Source organism: Rhinatrema bivittatum, chromosome 7 (assembly GCF_901001135.1).
Source record: "Rhinatrema bivittatum chromosome 7, aRhiBiv1.1, whole genome shotgun sequence".
In the NCBI taxonomy this organism is placed as follows: Eukaryota; Metazoa; Chordata; class Amphibia; order Gymnophiona; family Rhinatrematidae; genus Rhinatrema; species Rhinatrema bivittatum.
The window spans coordinates 128463370-128480997 of record NC_042621.1 but is presented as its reverse complement, the minus strand read 5'-3'; the positions used below and the strand labels follow the sequence as shown (position 1 = coordinate 128480997).

Sequence of the window (17628 nt, the reverse complement as noted above, 5' to 3'; positions counted from 1 at the left end):
GGAGAGTATTCGAAGCCTGGTGTGAAGACCGCGAGATCCTTCCACGGACAGTCAAAATTCCCAACATCCTGGAATTTCTGCAGGACGGCTTGAAGAAGGGGCTGTCCCTCAACTTCAAGGTTCAGGGGGCCGCACTGGCCTGCTTCAGGGCCAAAATGGACGGCATCAACCTATCAACCCATCCAGATGTTTCCCGCTTCCTGAGAGGGATCAAACAAATCCAACCACCAGTGCCCCTATGAAATCTCAATCTAGTACTAGACTTCCTAGCGGGAACTTCCTTCAGACCAACACGCGGTCTGCCACTACGGCTCCTGATCTTGAAGACTGCATTCCTAGTGGCAATATGTTCAGCCCGTCGCATCTCCGAGCTTCAAGCGCTATCCTGTCGGGAGCCGTTCCTCAGGTTCACATCGGGAGCCATACAGGTACACACTGTCCCCTCCTTTCTACCAAAGGTGGTCTCTCAATTTCATCTAAACCAAACCATCTCACTGCCATCGCCAGATGAACATAAGGACTCGGAAGACTCACGCCTTCTTCGCCATCTAAACATCGGCAGACTCCTAGTCTGATACCTGGAAAGATTGGAATCTGTGCGAAAGATGGACCACCTATTCGTCCTTCACAGTGGGAAGAAACAGGGGGAAGCCTCGCAAGTAACCATAGCCCGCTGAATCAAAGAAGTAATCAAAGCGGCCTACGTAGAGGCAGGGAAGCCCCCACCTCTGCAAGTCAAGGCCCATTCAACAAGGGCCCAGTGTCCTGGGTGGAAACCAAGATGCTGTCACCCACCGACATCTGTTGGGCGGCAACGTGGTCCTCCATTCACACCTTCTCCAGGTTGTACCACCTGGATGTCCAGGCCCGGGAGGACACAACCTTTACTAAGTGGGCCACGGGCAGCCTTCCGCCCTGTTCGGGAGTAGCTTTTGTACATCCCATTGGTCCTGAGTCCATCTGGCTACACGCTAGGAAATGGAGAAATTACTTACCTGATAATTTTGTTTTCCTTAGTGTAGACAGATGGACTCAGCACTCCGCACACGGCTGCCCCGGAATCCGGCAACCTCGGGTGACAAGCCCCGAGAACAAGACAAGCACGGGTAAGCCAGATATTACCCCTAGTTCAAGACACCCATTGTTGCCGGGTGTCAGCGTTATCTGGTTGAGTGCACTGCCGGTCTCCATTTGGAAATCAGTTGAACCAGTACTAGTTAATCAAGTTATTAAAGCACACATATATCCACAATTGCTTTTCGAGGAGAATACTAAAGAGCAGAGCTTCCTACACGGGTATATGTAGGCTGACGTCAGCTTTGAAATCTGACTCAGTCTCCCATCTGCTATCAGGAGTACACTATACCCATTGGTCCTGAGTCCATCTGGCTACACTAAGGAAAACGAAATTATCAGGTAAGTAATTTCTCCTTTACATAAGAACATAAGAAATTGCCATGCTGGGTCAGACCAAGGGTCCATCAAGCCCAGCATCCTGTTTCCAACAGAGGCCAAAACCAGGCCACAAGAACCTGGCAATTACCCAAACACTAAGAAGATCCCATGCTATTGATGCAATTAATAGCAGTGGCTATCTCCTAAGTAAAATTGATAAATAGCCATTAATGGACTTCTCCTCCAAGAACTTATCCAAACCTTTTTTGAACCCAGCTACACTAACTGCACTACCACATCCTCTGGCAACAAATTCCAGAGCTTTATTGTGCGTTGAGTGAAAAAGAATTTTCTCCGATTAGTTTTAAATGTGCTACTTGCTAACTTCATGGAATGCCCCCTAGTCCTTCTATTATTCGAAAGTGAAAATAACCGAGTCACATCTACTCGTTCAAGACCTCTCATGATCTTAAAGACCTCTATCATATCCCCCCTCAGTCGTCTCTTCTCCAAGCTGAACAGCCCTAACCTCTTCAGCCTTTCCTCATAGGGAAGCTGTTCCATCCCCTTTATCATTTTGGTTGCCCTTCTCTGTACCTTCTCCATCGCAACTATATCTTTTTTGAGATGCGGTGACCAGAATTGTACACAGTATTCAAGGTGCGGTCTCACCATGGAGCGATACAGAGGCATTATGACATTTTCCGTTCTATTAACCATTCCCTTCCTAATAATTCCTAACATTCTGTTTGCTTTTTTGACTGCTGCAGCACACTGAGCTGACGATTTTAAAGTATTATCCACTATGATGCCTAGATCGTTTTCCTGGGTGGTAGCTCCTAATATGGACCCTAACCTACTAATTATGTATTGCTGTCATTGGCTCTCATTTAAATACTATTTGCGTTTTGCTTGTGGTGAAGGGAAAGGGAAGGCTGCTTAATTTACTATTAAAATGAAACCCTCCCAGTAGCAGAATGGGATTCTTCACCTGTCCATATTTATTCAGTTAACTACTCATGTTATGTTTACATTAAAAAAAAATGCTTTGTTTTAAACTGTGTTTCTGTCTACTTCCTTTCAGGATTTTTAGTCTCATTCTAATTTTTTTAGTCTCATTCTAATTCTTTCATAGATAAGTTGAGTTTTTGCACCTCATTAAAATGATAATGCGTGATATGCCAGCTTATTTGTGTTTATATGACTGCTAAACCTGCCTGAAACAGTCTAAGAATGCAAATTTTTTTTTTCTTATAGAAGAAACCTTTTGCTGAAAAATGACAGCAAATTGTTTAGGTTTCTTTTACACATGAAAATGTTGAAAAGAAGATATTCAGTAGCATTAAGGTAATTCTGTCTCTGCAGAATTACTCAAAACTAGGAGACTTGGTGGATCAAAAATTAAATTGGTGTCCTCTAGGTTTTACAGCTCCATGCTCTAACCATAAACCTAGTGTCTTAATTAAACAATAGAAGGCAAAATATTATAACAACTAATTCTTCTGGAATTTACTTTACAACAGAATGAGGGGAAAAGCCTTAACTCCATTTGATGCTGCTGGAATCCTGAGAGGGAATTACAACTTAGTTTAATAATCAGGTTTGCAGTCTTATGTACTGTAAATGGATCCAGTCCATACTCACTACATCTGGATTTCTCCCCTACCTGTGTGGCTCACTCTCTTTCTGGATCCCTCATATTCTTGATAGCACAGTTATAGCTCTTTTTAAAGGGAAACATGTCCATATATGTACAGCCCTGCAACACAGCAATTCACAAAAGAGTATAACCATGGCAGCTAGGTAAGTTTGCAAACCTGAAATATTTCCAAACAGAAATATAGCTAAGCAGACTCCAAACTTGCTTTCTTGCCTATGCTTCTAGCACAGTGGTTCCCAACCCTGTCCTGGGGACCCCCCAGCCAGTCAGGTTTTCAGGATATCCACAATGAATATGCATGAGAGAAATTTTGCATGCACTACCTCCATAACATGCAAATGTTATGCAAGCTTGGATTTTCATTTTAGCAAATCTTCAGATAATACAATCAGCTTTTACTTGTTCCCTAACATTTCACAAAACTGCAACACAGTGGCCTGACCATCCTGCTTTTTTTGTCTGGGATTTTCCTAAACAAACTTCATCTTGGGACTTACCCACAAATCTTCCGAGACCGTCATGCAGGTCTAGCACCAAAAATTGAGAAAAAGCATTTCACAGTACATGTGTTTCTACACCATGTCCTAATACTTGATATCAAATAATAGTTCACATTCTAAAACACGCACATGCAAAGTACCATGGCTTAACAACTGTTACATATTCAGCTTAATAGCAACTGACTGTCACATAGTTTGAAGAGAAAAAAAGAATACTTCCAGTAAAAGTTAGTTTAAAAGTTCATCTTGTGAGTTAATGATTCTTCTAAGCACAATAAGGTCTGCAGCAAGCATGACTAATATACTGATATGCTGTCAAAACATTGTTCTAATAAAAAAAAAAATAATCCCCAAAAATGCATGTTTTCAACATCAATGCAAATGATTAGTTCCAGGTATTGTATCAAAGATCCACGCCTGTCCCCGCACAAGTTCTAAATGAGGTCCAGCACAGTCAAAGACTTTTTGAGCAAGACAGCAGAGCCAGCTGCAGAGCTCTGAGGGGTCAGTGGAATTTATACTTTCTGGCTGGCTTCAGGTTGATGTAAGTTTTCTTCATTTCTTCACTCTCAGGTTTCTTTAAGTCCTTGTATCTCTCACCTTTAAGGCTTACTACCTGATTGTCAATGTAGCGGATCAGCTTCATGGGTGCCTGGAAGGTGATGAGAAGGACACAGGGTAACAACTTGATATCTGCAAGACTAGGAGATTGCTTTCAGTTCTAGCCCTCCTTTCCTAATGTTCATTCATCCTCAGTAACATTTATGTTGGTTGTTTTCTTCTTACCTTTACTCCCCGCCCTCTGCTGAACAAGCCCAGCAGCACCCTAAACCTTCCACGTTGGCAGGGTTGTAGCAAAGATACCTGCATGGAGGTGGAACCCAGTGCTGCTCTTACCCAGTAGGCCTTTCCCTGTACCGGAATGTGTGATACTCATACACTCATCTGGCACCAGAAAGGTGGCATGACATGGTCTCCTTGCATAGCAGCAAAACCCAGGGGTCCGACAAATGATGCTTTAGTTATTATGATTTCTCTTGTACATACCCCCTAAGAAGTGCTCTAAAGCCTGCGATTATCTAAGATATAGACTGTGCGATAGAAATAGACAGCAGATAGGCTGAAGAGAGTTTTCTCTTCTTTAAATTACACATGCGAGTCAAATGACAGCTTTTACAGTTGAAGTCCCCAATAACCCACCCTCACCTCCTTTGGAGCCACCGGCCTGTGAGTTCTCTTATCTTCCTCACGGTCTACCATCATGTATCTAGAATGGGGTGATAAACCAGAAAGTCAGCTCTCCTCATGCAAAATTCAGTCTGTAAAATGTCACTGGGGGGAGGTATTCAGTGGGTCAATTTGCTCAACTGGCTTACATCCCCTTTTCCAGTGATTCCGATACAATGTTGGACATGCAGTGCAATGGCAGTTGTACCATTCTTTGTTAAAGCACCAACAAATCAATACTTGATAAGGGCTTTCTACCAAGTTAAAATGTTAGTTTAATTGTCATTGTTCATAATGTGATACTCACATAAAAGCCATTTTAAATGATGTAAGACATGCTGGCTGCCTCAGGTAACCAAGAAGTACTGAACAGCAGCCCGAGTTTTTCAAAAACAGAAACAGACTGCCGTAGGAGAGCAACGAGGCCCAGCCAGCCTAACCATTTTCCTTTCCTGCAGCAGGGTTTATTTGGTTTTCACTTAGCCTTTTTGTTGCTACCTCAAGTCAAGTTACATTCAGGTACAGGAGATATTTCCATGTCCTTAAAGGGCTTACAATCTAATGAACCAATGTAAAAAGCTGAATGTTAAAACTGTGCCTCTGAATTCAGTACATTGTTTCCTAATGAACAGGCTAATTTTTTAATTCCTGATGCAATAAACTAATGGCCTGGTAATGTATCGGGAGTTAAAAAATGTACACAAATGTTTGATATTGCATTTTGTAACATTTTGGAAATTTGAATGTTTTTAATGTATATTGCTTAGGCCTTCTGTGTTAAGCAATTAATAAATGTAAATGTAAAATACTAACTACAGGTCCTGAACAGAAATCGAGCTTCTGCCCGTAGATGAACATTAGCTCTGGAAACTTTACTCCACTTTGGACTAAGATTTAAGTTTCCAGCACTAAGAAAACACAAGGTAAGCCAGCATGCCTTTCTGCTTTTTTTTTTTTGGGAGGGGGGAGGAGATAGCTAATACCATCATTAGCATGGGATTTCCATTTGAGGGTGCTAACAAAAACACTCTGCGCATAGATTTTGGGCACAAAACTCCTTGCTGCATCAGCAGTGAAATTTGTGCACATAACTGAGGATTAAATTGGACATTGTGCTGAGTGCGCCTTAATGCACTCAGCACAATGTCCAATGAAGGAGTTAATAAACATGTGGATAAAGGTGAACCGGTAGATATAGTATACGTGGATTTTCAGAAGGCGTTTGACAAAGTTCCTCATGAGAGGCTTCTAGGAAAAGTAAAAAGTCATGGGATAGGTGGCGATGTCCTTTCGTGGATTGCAAACTGGCTAAAAGACAGGAAACAGAGAGTAGGATTAAATGGGCAATTTTCTCAGTGGAAGGGAGTGGACAGTGGAGTGCCTCAGGGATCTGTATTGGGACCCTTACTTTTCAATATATTTATAAATGATCTGGAAAGAAATACGACAAGTGAGATAATCAAATTTGCAGATGACACAAAATTGTTCAGAGTAGTTAAATCACAAGCAGATTGTGATAAATTGTGAGACTGGAAAATTGGGCATCCAAATGGCAAATGAAATTTAATGTGGATAAGTGCAAGGTGATGCATATAGGGAAAAATAACCCATGCTATAATTACACAATGTTGGGTTCCATATTAGGTGCTACAACCCAAGAAAGAGATCTAGGTGTCATAGTGGATAACACATTGAAATCGTCGGTTCAGTGTGCTGCAGCAGTCATAAAAGCAAACAGAATGTTGGGAATTATTAGAAAGGGAATGGTGAATAAAACGGAAAATGTCATAATGCCTCTGTATCGCTCCATGGTGAGACCGCACCTTGAATACTGTGTACAATTCTGGTCGCCGCATCTCAAAAAAGATATAATTGCGATGGAGAAGGTACAGAGAAGGGCTACCAAAATGATAAGGGGAATGGAACAACTCCCCTATGAGGAAAGATTAAAGAGGTTAGGACTTTTCAGCTTGGAGAAGAGACGACTGAGGGGGGATATGATAGAGGTGTTTAAAATCATGAGAGTTCTAGAACGGGTAGATGTGAATCGGTTATTTACTCTTTCGGATAGTAGAAAGACTAGGGGGCACTCCATGAAGTTAACATGTGGCACATTTAAAACTAATCGGAGAAAGTTCTTTTTTACTCAACGCACAATTAAACTCTGGAATTTGTTGCCAGAGGATGTGGTTAGTGCAGTTAGTATAGCTGTGTTTAAAAAAGGATTGGATAAGTTCTTGGAGGAGAAGTCCATTACCTGCTATTAAGTTCACTTAGAGAACAGCCACTGCCATTAGCAATGGTAACATGGACTAGACTTAGTTTTTGGGTACTTGCCAGGTTCTTGTGGCCTGGATTGGCCACTGTTGGAGACGGGATGCTGGGCTTGATGGACCCTTGGTCTGACCCAGTATGGCATTTTCTTATGTTCTTATGGCTTCTAAGGTAGAGGATCAATTGTCTGAGGTCTAAGATGGGACGCAGACCTCCCGAATTCTTTGGGATTAGGAAGTAACAGGAGCAAAATCCCGATCCCATCTATGACTTAAGAACTACCTTTATGACTCAGTGGAAGAATAGGCTCTGGACTTCTGTCTAAACTGGCAGCAATGATGAGAGTTTGTGCGTTCCATCACCGTATGTGAAAGTTGTGGATAGTGAGAAAGGTTGAGATGGTATCCCCTTGGTGACAGACTGCTACATAGGTAAGAAATTCTTTATTCTGGCCCCCCTATGGGAACTCGTTTCTCCTGGAGTGGTTGCACTAAAAACTTTGCGACGTTTTTGCCTGTGACTGCTGTGAGGGCTTCTAAGGCTTACAATCAAGTAATGTTCCTCACACTGCAGACTGCTGGGACTGTTGTCGCGTTACTTGTAGTAGAGGAAGGCCTATATGGTCATCTTGAGTAATATGGCTGTTTAAATTAATATGATTTAACGAGTCGTAGATAATGTTTCAGTTGTCCACAGGGACTGAACAGCTACATTTTGTTGCTTCAGTTGCGATACAGTCTCCCTTATGTTTCCCTGTGCGGAGCAAAGCCATAGTTCGAGCTCTGATGGCGGCTGCTAATGTTCTCACTAGCAGGTTGAAAGGTTCATATATTGCTCTTAGCAGGTGGTGAATCGCCTTTTCAAGGTCTGGTAGCTCTTCAGTGCCAGCTCCACCACTACAGACTGATTTGGCAGTTGAACCACACCATAACCCAGTGACTTCTGAATGCAGAGCTTTAAGTCCAGCTTTCTAGCCACTGGTGTGAGGGAGATCAGTTTCCCACATCTTCATCTGGTCTTTGTCCAACATTGAATGCGTGGGAAGAGCTACCGGTTCCAAGGAGACTTCCAAGATGTGAAGGATATTTGTGACATCAGTTCTTGCGTCTGACCTTTGCGTATGTAGACTCCTAGGGACTTCCCCACGAACTTGGAGTACATCAGATCTTCCAGGGGGCAGGAGAGGGATACAATTCAGAGGCATTGGTGATAGTTCTGACTGAAACCTTGTCAAGCTTCCTGGCGAGTTCCCTGGAGAGTGACCCACCGATGAAAGTTGAGGAGATCATGGCGGCAAGAAGATAGGCAACACTGGGGGAGTGGGTGATGGAGAATATTCATCCCTTGGAACCCACAGTAGTGTGTCTGACGAGGAATCCTTTTGAGGTGAGAAGGGCAGTGCTCCCAGAATAACCTCGGAAGGAAGGTGACAAGGTACAGGAAGCAGCAGTGCAAGTGTAGGCGGAAATGTAGCATAACCCGGTGAGAACATTGTAAAGAATGACTTGACTATGTCTGTCAGTTGCTCCATCAAAGTTTGAAGCTTCTGAGTAGGAGACTGTGGTTCATATTCTTCCTCCAGCAATAATACCAGTTCTGGTTGTAACAAAGAGGACTTCGTAGAAGACAGCGGAATAATAGAGCACCTTGGGTCTGGTCCCTCTAAATGCAGTCCCTGGATCATGAAATGGCTAATTGGCATTGTATGTACTGAAGGTGAAAAGTAAAATGTTGGTGCTGGGTACAGCAAGGTGCTGTATGACACTGGCAAAGCTGCAGCTAGACTCTGCAAAGTTGACTGAACTACGATTGGTTCACCCCATGGGGAGTGACGAAGCGAATAAAATTCTGTGCGCGTTCTCGGCTCAGACTTCAAGCTCTTTGCATCGAGAGGGCCGGTGAAGCTGCATGCTGCCCTGGCGAGCTAGGAGTACTTGTGTGCGCCATCTGCTTCAGATGAGTCTGGACAGTATGCTTCGAATGTTTGTGTGTTGGAGTGCGTCGAGAGCAGCGGCGAAGCTATACAATGTCCTGGCATGCTCGGAGTTTTGTACACTATCCACTTCCAGTGCATCAGGTCGGTTCATTTTAGATGCTCCGATGCATCCCTTGGGTATTTTGAGGCACCTAAAGCTTGTAATGTACTCTTGACATGTCTCGATGAGACCAGTGCAATTGATGCAGGGCACTTCAATTGCATCAGTGGAGTCAAAGCAGTTAGCTTCAAGCATTTGTCCTGCGCCTTTTCTTCGAGACATGCGCCGTCTTTTCCAATACTTTCCTCAGCATACAAGGCTTTCTTCGAAGCAACCGGTTTCAAGTGTGCCAGCTCCTTTGCATCTTGAGACGAGGAGTGTGTCGATGGTGCTCCTTTTAGCTTTTTCATAGTTAGTGCATCTCCCCTTCCTGCTTTTGCTTGTGTGTGTGTGTGGGCGGTGTCAAAAGGAGAAGAGTAGATGCTTACCACACTGTCCAAGGACCGTGAAGCAGAGTGACGGCAGCCTACTTGGGCCTGTCGTAATTCCTCTATTTTCCTTGCTCTTTTTTTTGAGCTCGTGGGGACATTGTGCCACAGGCTGGGCATGATAAAGCCCCAGGCAGCAGTAGCACTTGTCATGGGTGTCCACTACGGCCATCAACCAACTGCAGGCACAGGCCTTGAAGCCGCTTACCAGTTTTTTGGAGGCCATTCGTTAACTGTAGCTTTTATTTATTTTTGTAATGGCACTAAAAAGGCCATTTGGGGACTGCAGAAGCAGTGGATAGGCAAAAAAAAGTGAGAAATTGAAGAAAACACTGTGTGGTGAAAAAACTGAGGTGAGAGAGCGAAAAATCCATCCATACTCCTGTGTGGACAAAAAAAAGACCGATGAGAGTTGCAGAGCGCTGGCTGCACGGAAACTCCCACAAATGCTCACTAGAGCAAAAAGCTCTACTAGCTATGAGAGAGAAGTCTGTTCGTTGCCACCAGATGGCATCAAACCTAGAGGTCATGGCTAATTCAGACTGCTTATCGACTGAAAAATAACATTAGCCCAGAGTTCTTTGGGCAGCTTCTTGTTTGGCATGTTTTGACTTTTGCTTCAGATTGACTTCATACAACAGAACAGTTTGATTCTTCAACCAGGAGTATTCAAATCAGCTCAACTACTGTGATTGGAAACAAGTGGGCTCTATTTAATTTATATGGACCTTGTTAATGCAATTATTTGATCCAGAGCTAACCTGGGTTTGTATGACAAAGGGTGTAAAGACTTATTCAATCAAGACTTGTTTTTTATTCTTAATTACTATTGGACTATATCTATACAGTAATTGTTCTTTCATGATGAAAGTGTAGCATATGTTATGTAGATCAATGAAACAAACTCATACAAATCTAAAATATATTAAAGAACATTTCAGACAGCAGAATGCATATGCACCAAGGCACTTGCATCCTCAACACATCATACCCATCATTCCAACATGCATGGTCCTTCCACACCAATATCTTAAAAGAAATTAGCTGCTTTTTATTACTTACTTCTGTAAAATTATGTCTTTCAGTTCTCCTTTAGTGGAGGATACATGAGCCAATGACATTCCCTAGAGAAAAAAAAAATAGCTGAGGAAACCTGTCAGTGATATATAGACAAGTCCTTTGGTAATCTGTTGTCACTAAGCTCACGCGGTAAAACAATTTTTTCTGGGGCCAACATGTGACCAGAAATTAATCCCAAAGCACAGGATTCTTTTAAGTATACATTACCAGCTTATACCCTCCCACCTTTATGAACAATGTTTCTTGCTTGTCTAAAGTCCATTTAAGAACATAAGAATTGCCATGCTGGTTCAGACCAAGGTCCATTGAGCTGAACATCCTGTCTCCAACAGTGGCCAATCCAGGTCACAGGTACCTGGCAGATCCCATAAAGTAGATCTAATTCTTGTTATTTATACCCAGGGATACCTTGTTAATAATGTGTTATGGACTTTTCTTCCAGCAACTTGTCCAAACCTCTTTTAAACCTCACTATACTAATCGCATTGATCATGTCATCTGGCAATAGATTTCATAGCTTGATAGTGTGCTGAGTGAAAAACTACATAGCCACTGCTATTACTACCATTAGTAGCATGGGATATACTTCATTTTTGGGTACTTGCCAGGTGCTTGCAGCCTGGATTGGCCACTGTTGGCAACAGGATGCTGGGCTTGATGGACCCTTGTTCTGACCCAGTATGGCAATTTCTTATGTTCTTATGATCTATTTTGAATTTGCTCATTGTAAGTTTCATAGAGTGTCCTCTTGTTTTAGTATTATTTGAAAGGGTAAAGAATGTTACTTTATTTATCCCTTCCATCCCACTCACGATTTTATAAACTTGATTCATATCTCCTCTAACAATCTCTTTTCCAAGCTGAACAGCACTAGCTTGCATAGCCTCTCATCATAGGAGAGATGCTCTATCACCTTTATCATTTTTGTTGCCCTCCTTTGCATCTTTTCTAGTTCCACTATGGTTTAGTCTTCTTTTGACCTTTTTTTTTTTTTGTTTTAATTTTATTTTTATTAATTTAAACAAAATTTACAAAAGATTATCACTTTGTACAGAAACATAGGAAACAATCTATCTCCATCTTGCAACTTTATCAGTTATCAAAAAGAATAACATTTTCAAATAAACTTGACCCCAAATATATGCAAAGGGTGTTACAGCCAGAAATAAATGAGGAGAATTCTTTAAGAAACTTTTACTAAAGAAAAGGCTTAACGGTCAATAACAACTATTCTTCCTTTTCTATGACTCCACGTTTGAAGCTTCCTGGGCTGGGGGATCAGGAAGTAATCTTTTCCTATTCTTTAATAATTCTTTCATTTGTTCAGGTACAAAGAAAACATAAGTAACATTATCTAGCTTTAATATACATCGACAAGGATACCTGAGTACAAAGCTTGCCCCCAACAAGCGGGCGTCCTATCTCATTGACAGGAACCCCCGCCTTCTCTCTTGGGTAGCCTGTGCCAAATCTGGGAAGACCTGCACAGATTTACCCATGAATTCTGCTCTCATATTTGAAAAGTAATTCCTCATTACTAGACTGAGGTCTTGTGAATAAATAAAAGAAACCAAGAGAGTAGATCTCTCTATCACTTCTGGCATAGAAGTCTCTAGAAAAGTTGTTAAGTTAGCAAGATCAAGCTCTGGAGAAGCTTCTTCTCCTCTAGGCCTTACATGAGGCATGAAATACACCTTATTCAAAGCTGGAATATTTTCAGGTGCTATCTTCAAAATTTCCAACATGTATTTCCTCAAAGTTACTCTCGGTTGTTCGCCCATAATCTTTGGGAAATTTATAAATCTAAGGTTTAAATTCCTTGATTTATTTTCAAGCTGTTCCAATTTCCTATTAATGGCGATACGATCTTTCAGCATAGCTGCTTGCATATCTTGGGACTTCTTTACTTGCTCTTCCAACCTCAAAATCTTTTGATGTTGTTCCAAAAATTTTGCATTATATTCATGAGTAAAACCTTCAATTTTCTGGGTCACATTCGATTGTTGTTGAGCTACTTTATATAATGCCATCCCCATTTTAGTCATCAGCTCCCAGAGAGCGTCCATGGATACAACCTCAGGTTTAGGGAATAAAGCATTTCCTGCTTCGGGCTCAAACTTAAAGAAATCTTCGCCATTAAGGGCATTTGTTGTGGAAACAAAGTCCAAATTCAAGCTTGCCGCCTGTAGCCCTGCCATCCCTTCTCCTGTCTCCTCCAGGCCTGCATTTTCTCTCCCATTCCCCGCGGTGGTTCCTGCAGCTGTACCCAACTCCCCAGTAGGGACCGATAAAGCACTCACCGGGCTCGAGGAGTCTCTGGGGACTGGCACTGGAGGTATCCTGGGGTCTGGAGGGCTCAGGGTGGTTTCTCCAGGGTCTACCATGACTCCTCTCGTGGTTACCTCTGCGGAGCGTGTCACCTCCAATCTTGAATAGTTTGCAGCCAGCTCGGCTATCGTACGCTGTCCGGGTGGAAGGGATGGCGCTGCAGGATACACGCGAACCCGACCTTTCCTTTTCGGGGGCATATTCAGATATTCTCCAGCGAAGAAACAAATAATTTGTTGGAAAACGGAGAGCGTCTAAGCTGAGCTGCTACACCGCCGCCATCTTGGCCACACCCCTAGTGCACTTCCTTGACTTTTTTAATGCAAGGAATACATTTTATCTGGGCTTCCAACATGGTATTTTTAAACAATGTCCATGCCTCAATCAGTTTTATCCCTTGCAACTGCTCTTTAGTTTTTTGTTTTTTTTTTTTTTAATTTCCTCATTCTATTATAGTCTCCCTTTTTAAAGTTATATGCTACTGTAGTAGTTTTACTTAATGCTCTCCCTTCAATGATTTCAGATTTGATTGCATTATGATCACTATTGCTTAATGGCCCCATCACAGTAACCCCTCATCAGATTATGCGTGCATTCCACTGAAGACTAAATTAAATGCCCCTCTCATCAATTCTAGGATCAGCTGCTCCATGAAGCAGTCATTTACGGCATCTAGAAACTTAACCTTTCTAGCATGTCCTCATGAGACACTGACCCAATCAATGCCGGGAAACTGAAATCTCCCATTACTGCTGTTGTCACATTTATTTGCTTTTTAATTTCAACTAGCATTTTATAGTCTGTTTCTTCATTTTGGCTAGGTGACCAGTAGTAAACACCCACTGTTATACTCTTAACCATCACAGAAGCAATTTCTATAAGGATTCCACAGCGCACTTTGTTTTCTGTAGGATTTTTATCATGCTTGACTCTGCCATCTTTTACATATATATCACCCTTACACCAATTTGATATGCCCTATCACATACATATAATTTATACCCTGATATCACACAGTGTCCCATTAGTTATCCTTCTTCCACCATATATCTGAAATGCCTATAATGCCACACATTCTAACTCACCAATCTTACTGTTCAGACTTCTGACATTTGTATATGCATGTTTATTTGTACTTTCTTTTCTCTTTGTATTCACAACCTGCTTGTTAGCAAATGATTCAAGCAGTTTAGAGTCATTCATATTTGGGTGCTTTCTGTCTAGTTCATCTAGACTACTTCTGTCTTAAAACACAATCTCTTTATTAGTATATTCTAACTTCCCAGTTTTGCAAGCATCTTTGCAAGATACATCTCTCTGAACCATGTGCTTCTGAATGACTGTTGACTTTCCCCAATGTCTACTTTAAAAGCTGTTCTATCTTCTTTTAAAATGTTAACACCAGCAGCATGGATTCATTCTGGTTAAGGTAGAACCCAAGTATAGGCTCCCCCTTGTCCAGAATATTCTCCAGTTCCTAAAAAATTTAAACTCCTCTTCCCTGCACCATTGTTTCATCCACTAATTGAGACTCTGGAGCCCTGCACATGGAAAAGAGAGCATTTCTGAGAATGCTACCCTGGAGGTTCTAGATTTCAATTTCCTATTTAAAAACCTATATTTTGCCTCCAGAACCTCCTTCCTATGTCACTGGTACCCACATGTTCCACAAAATGGGTCCTCCACAGCACTCTCTAAAAATCTTATCTAGTGTGCATGGGAGGTCTGCTACCTTCATACCAGGTAGGCAAGTTACCAAGTGATCCTCACACCCACCAGTCACCCAACGATCTACATTCCTAATGATTGAATCACCCACTACAATGGCCATCCTAACCTTTCCCTCCTGGGCAAACGACCCTGGAGACACAACCTCAATGTCAGAAGATAAGGCATTACCTGGAGGGCAGGTCCTGGCTCCTCCAAAGTAGCACTAGGACTGCTTTACTAGAGTTGGGACTACTGTACTATATCCCTGAAGATCTCTTCTATGTATCTGTTTGCCTCGGCTCCTCCAGAGATCACTTATTCTCTGACAGTCAGGAGCAAAGTGCACTGGTCCACACATTTATTTATTTAAAATATTTTTTATACTGTCAAGTTAAATACCATCATAATGATTTACAGGAAGGCACATAAATTAAGGTTGGTTAATGTATTGGAACATACATTCTACATAGGTGCCATAAAGATTCGGTAACAATTTTGTGATCAATATTATTTGGTGAAAGTGATAAATCATGTCCTTTTACACAGGTTTCATTCTAGATTACAGGTTGTTTATAAATTGAATATTTCTTCTATGTTAACAGTGTGATAAAATAATAAAAGCGCACATATCGAGTTAAGTGTTTTGCGCGGGTGTTCTACCGCCTGCTCCCTTCTATTTTCTATTCTCTATTCTCTTTGTGATAGGCTTGTCTAAAAAGCCAGGTTTTTAAACTTTTTTAATGTTTTGAAATCTCTTTGTAACCTGATCTCAAGTGGCATGGTGTTCCATAGTATAGGTCCTGCCAGTGATAATGCCCTTTCTCTAACTTGTGTTAGTCTTGCTGTTTTGACAGAGGGAATGGTTAGTAGTGCTTTGTTAGCTGATCTCAGCTATCTATGTGGAACGTGTACCCGTAGTGCTGTGTTCAACCATTCTGCTTTTCTATTGTGTATTAATTTCTGTATAGTGCTTTGTATTGTATTCTGTGCTCAATGGGTAACCAGTGTAATTCTGCTAGAGTTTCTGTAATGTGGTCTCTTTTTCTTTTCCCAGTCAGATTTCTTGCTGCAGTGTTTTGTAGAATTTGGAGTGGTCTTAGCGTTGTGTATGGTAATCCTAATAGTAGGGCATTGCAGTAATCCGTGCTTGCAAATATTAAAGCTTGAAGCACTGTTCAAAAGTTTGTGGGTGCTAGTAAAGGTTTTAATCTCCTGAGAACCATGAGTTTTGCGTAGCCTTCCTTTACTTTTAAAGATATGTGTTGTTTCATGCTTAGTTCCGTGACTACTATTACTCCGAGGTTCCGTACCTTCTCAGATAATTCTATTTTCTGGTTGTTTTTCAGCATAACTGGTTTTGAATGACCTCGATATTTTATTGCTCTAAATGTAGAAATGTGTTTTTTTTAATGTTAATAATTAGCTCCATTTGGTTTAGTAGCTGTTTTATTATATCTAGATACATGTTGGCTAGGTTTAGTGTCTTTTCAATTGTGTCAGACAGGTAGGATTATTTGAATGTCGTCAGCATATATGTAATGTATGATACCTAGGCCTGCCAGTAGGTGGCATAGTGGCAGAAGGTATATGTTAAATAGTGTTGCAGACAGGGCTGATCCCTGTGGTACTCCTGTTTGAAGTTTTATTTTTTCTGATATTACGTCTTTGATCTGTACTTGGAAATACCTGTGATTTAGATAAGATCTGAACCAGTTGATTGTTTTGCTGTGTAATCCTATTTCTTCTAGTCTTTTTAATAGAATATCATGGTTTACCGTATCAAAAGCTGAGGGCAGATCTAGCAATACTAGAATGAAATGTTTTCCTATCAAAACCTCTCATGATGTTGTCTGTTAGTGAAAGCAGCAGTGCCTCTGTGCTGTAATATTTACGGAAGCCATGTTGTGATGGATACAGTATATTATTGCTATCCAGATGTTCAGCTAGTTGTTTTTGTACGGTTTTTTCTATTAATTTTGCAATTAATGGAAGATTTGATACCAGTCTTTCGTTGCTTAGGTCCAGTGGGTCGGGTTTTTTTTTTTTTATTCATGATTGGTTTTATGATTACTCCTTTCAGTATATCTGGCATTGCTCCTTCCTGTAAAGATAGGTTTACGATTTTTGCTAATATCGGGGATATTATGTTGGCTGCTTTTTTTATGTCCATAGTTGGTATTGAGTCAATTATATGTGGGGCTGGATTAACCTTTTTTAGCATGTATTCAACTTCCAGGTACGATATCTCGTTAAATGTAGACCATTGGGTAACATCTCTTTTTTGCATTTTGATTTCTTGCTTGGTTGTGTTTGGGATTTTGGCTTTTAAGTTTGTAATTTTTTCACTGAAGAACTTTGCTATTTTGTTACACTTATTTTCTGGTAGGTTTTGTGGAGATTCTGATTTGCCATTGGTGAGATTATACACTATGGTAAATAAGGTTCTTGGGTTATTTGCAAATTTTTCTATTTTAGAGCTAAAGTATTGTTTCTTTGCATTAAGAATTACTTGTTTGTAGTATGCTAGATGTTTTCTAAATTTAGTTAGGTTTTCGGTTGTTTTATCTTTTCTCCATTCTTTTTCTTTTTTCCTAAGATTTCTTTTAACTTTCTTTATCTTTTCATTGTGCCATGGATTTATCTGTTTTGGTTCTTTGATGCATGTAAATTTTACGGGGTTTATCTCGTCTGCTAGTTTGTTGGTTGTTTGCATCCATGCTGTTGTTGCAGAACAGCAATCGTTAAAGTCAAATTCAGTTAGCTTTTCTTCTAATTTATCTTTTAGTGTTTCTATGTTGTAGGGTGGTCGATACTTAAATTCTATGGGTTCTTTTGTTTGTATCACTTGTGGTTCCAGATAATTAATAGAAGATTGTATGAGGAAGTGACCTGACCATGGAATTTGTGTGTATTCTGTTTTGATGTGTTTTAAGTAGCTGTGGTTGATAAATGTAAGGTCAAGAGAGTGTCCCGCTTTGTGCGTGGGTTTA

The 17628-nt window shown here is 41.0% G+C and overlaps 1 protein-coding gene across 1 annotated transcript in view; it reads right to left on the bottom strand.

Moving 5' to 3' along the window:
• Positions 1-2585: 2585 nt before the first annotated feature.
• The window catches only part of CUEDC2 (CUE domain containing 2), a 108972-nt gene continuing 93929 nt past the window's right edge, over positions 2586-17628 (bottom strand). Inside the window, exons 8-10 of the mRNA XM_029609111.1 lie at positions 10583-10644; positions 4762-4822; positions 2586-4207 (exon numbers count right to left, since the gene is read on the bottom strand). Coding sequence (XP_029464971.1) covers positions 4061-4207; positions 4762-4822; positions 10583-10644 — 270 coding nt within the window. The 3' untranslated portion in view covers positions 2586-4060. The remainder of the gene's footprint in view (positions 4208-4761; positions 4823-10582; positions 10645-17628) is intronic.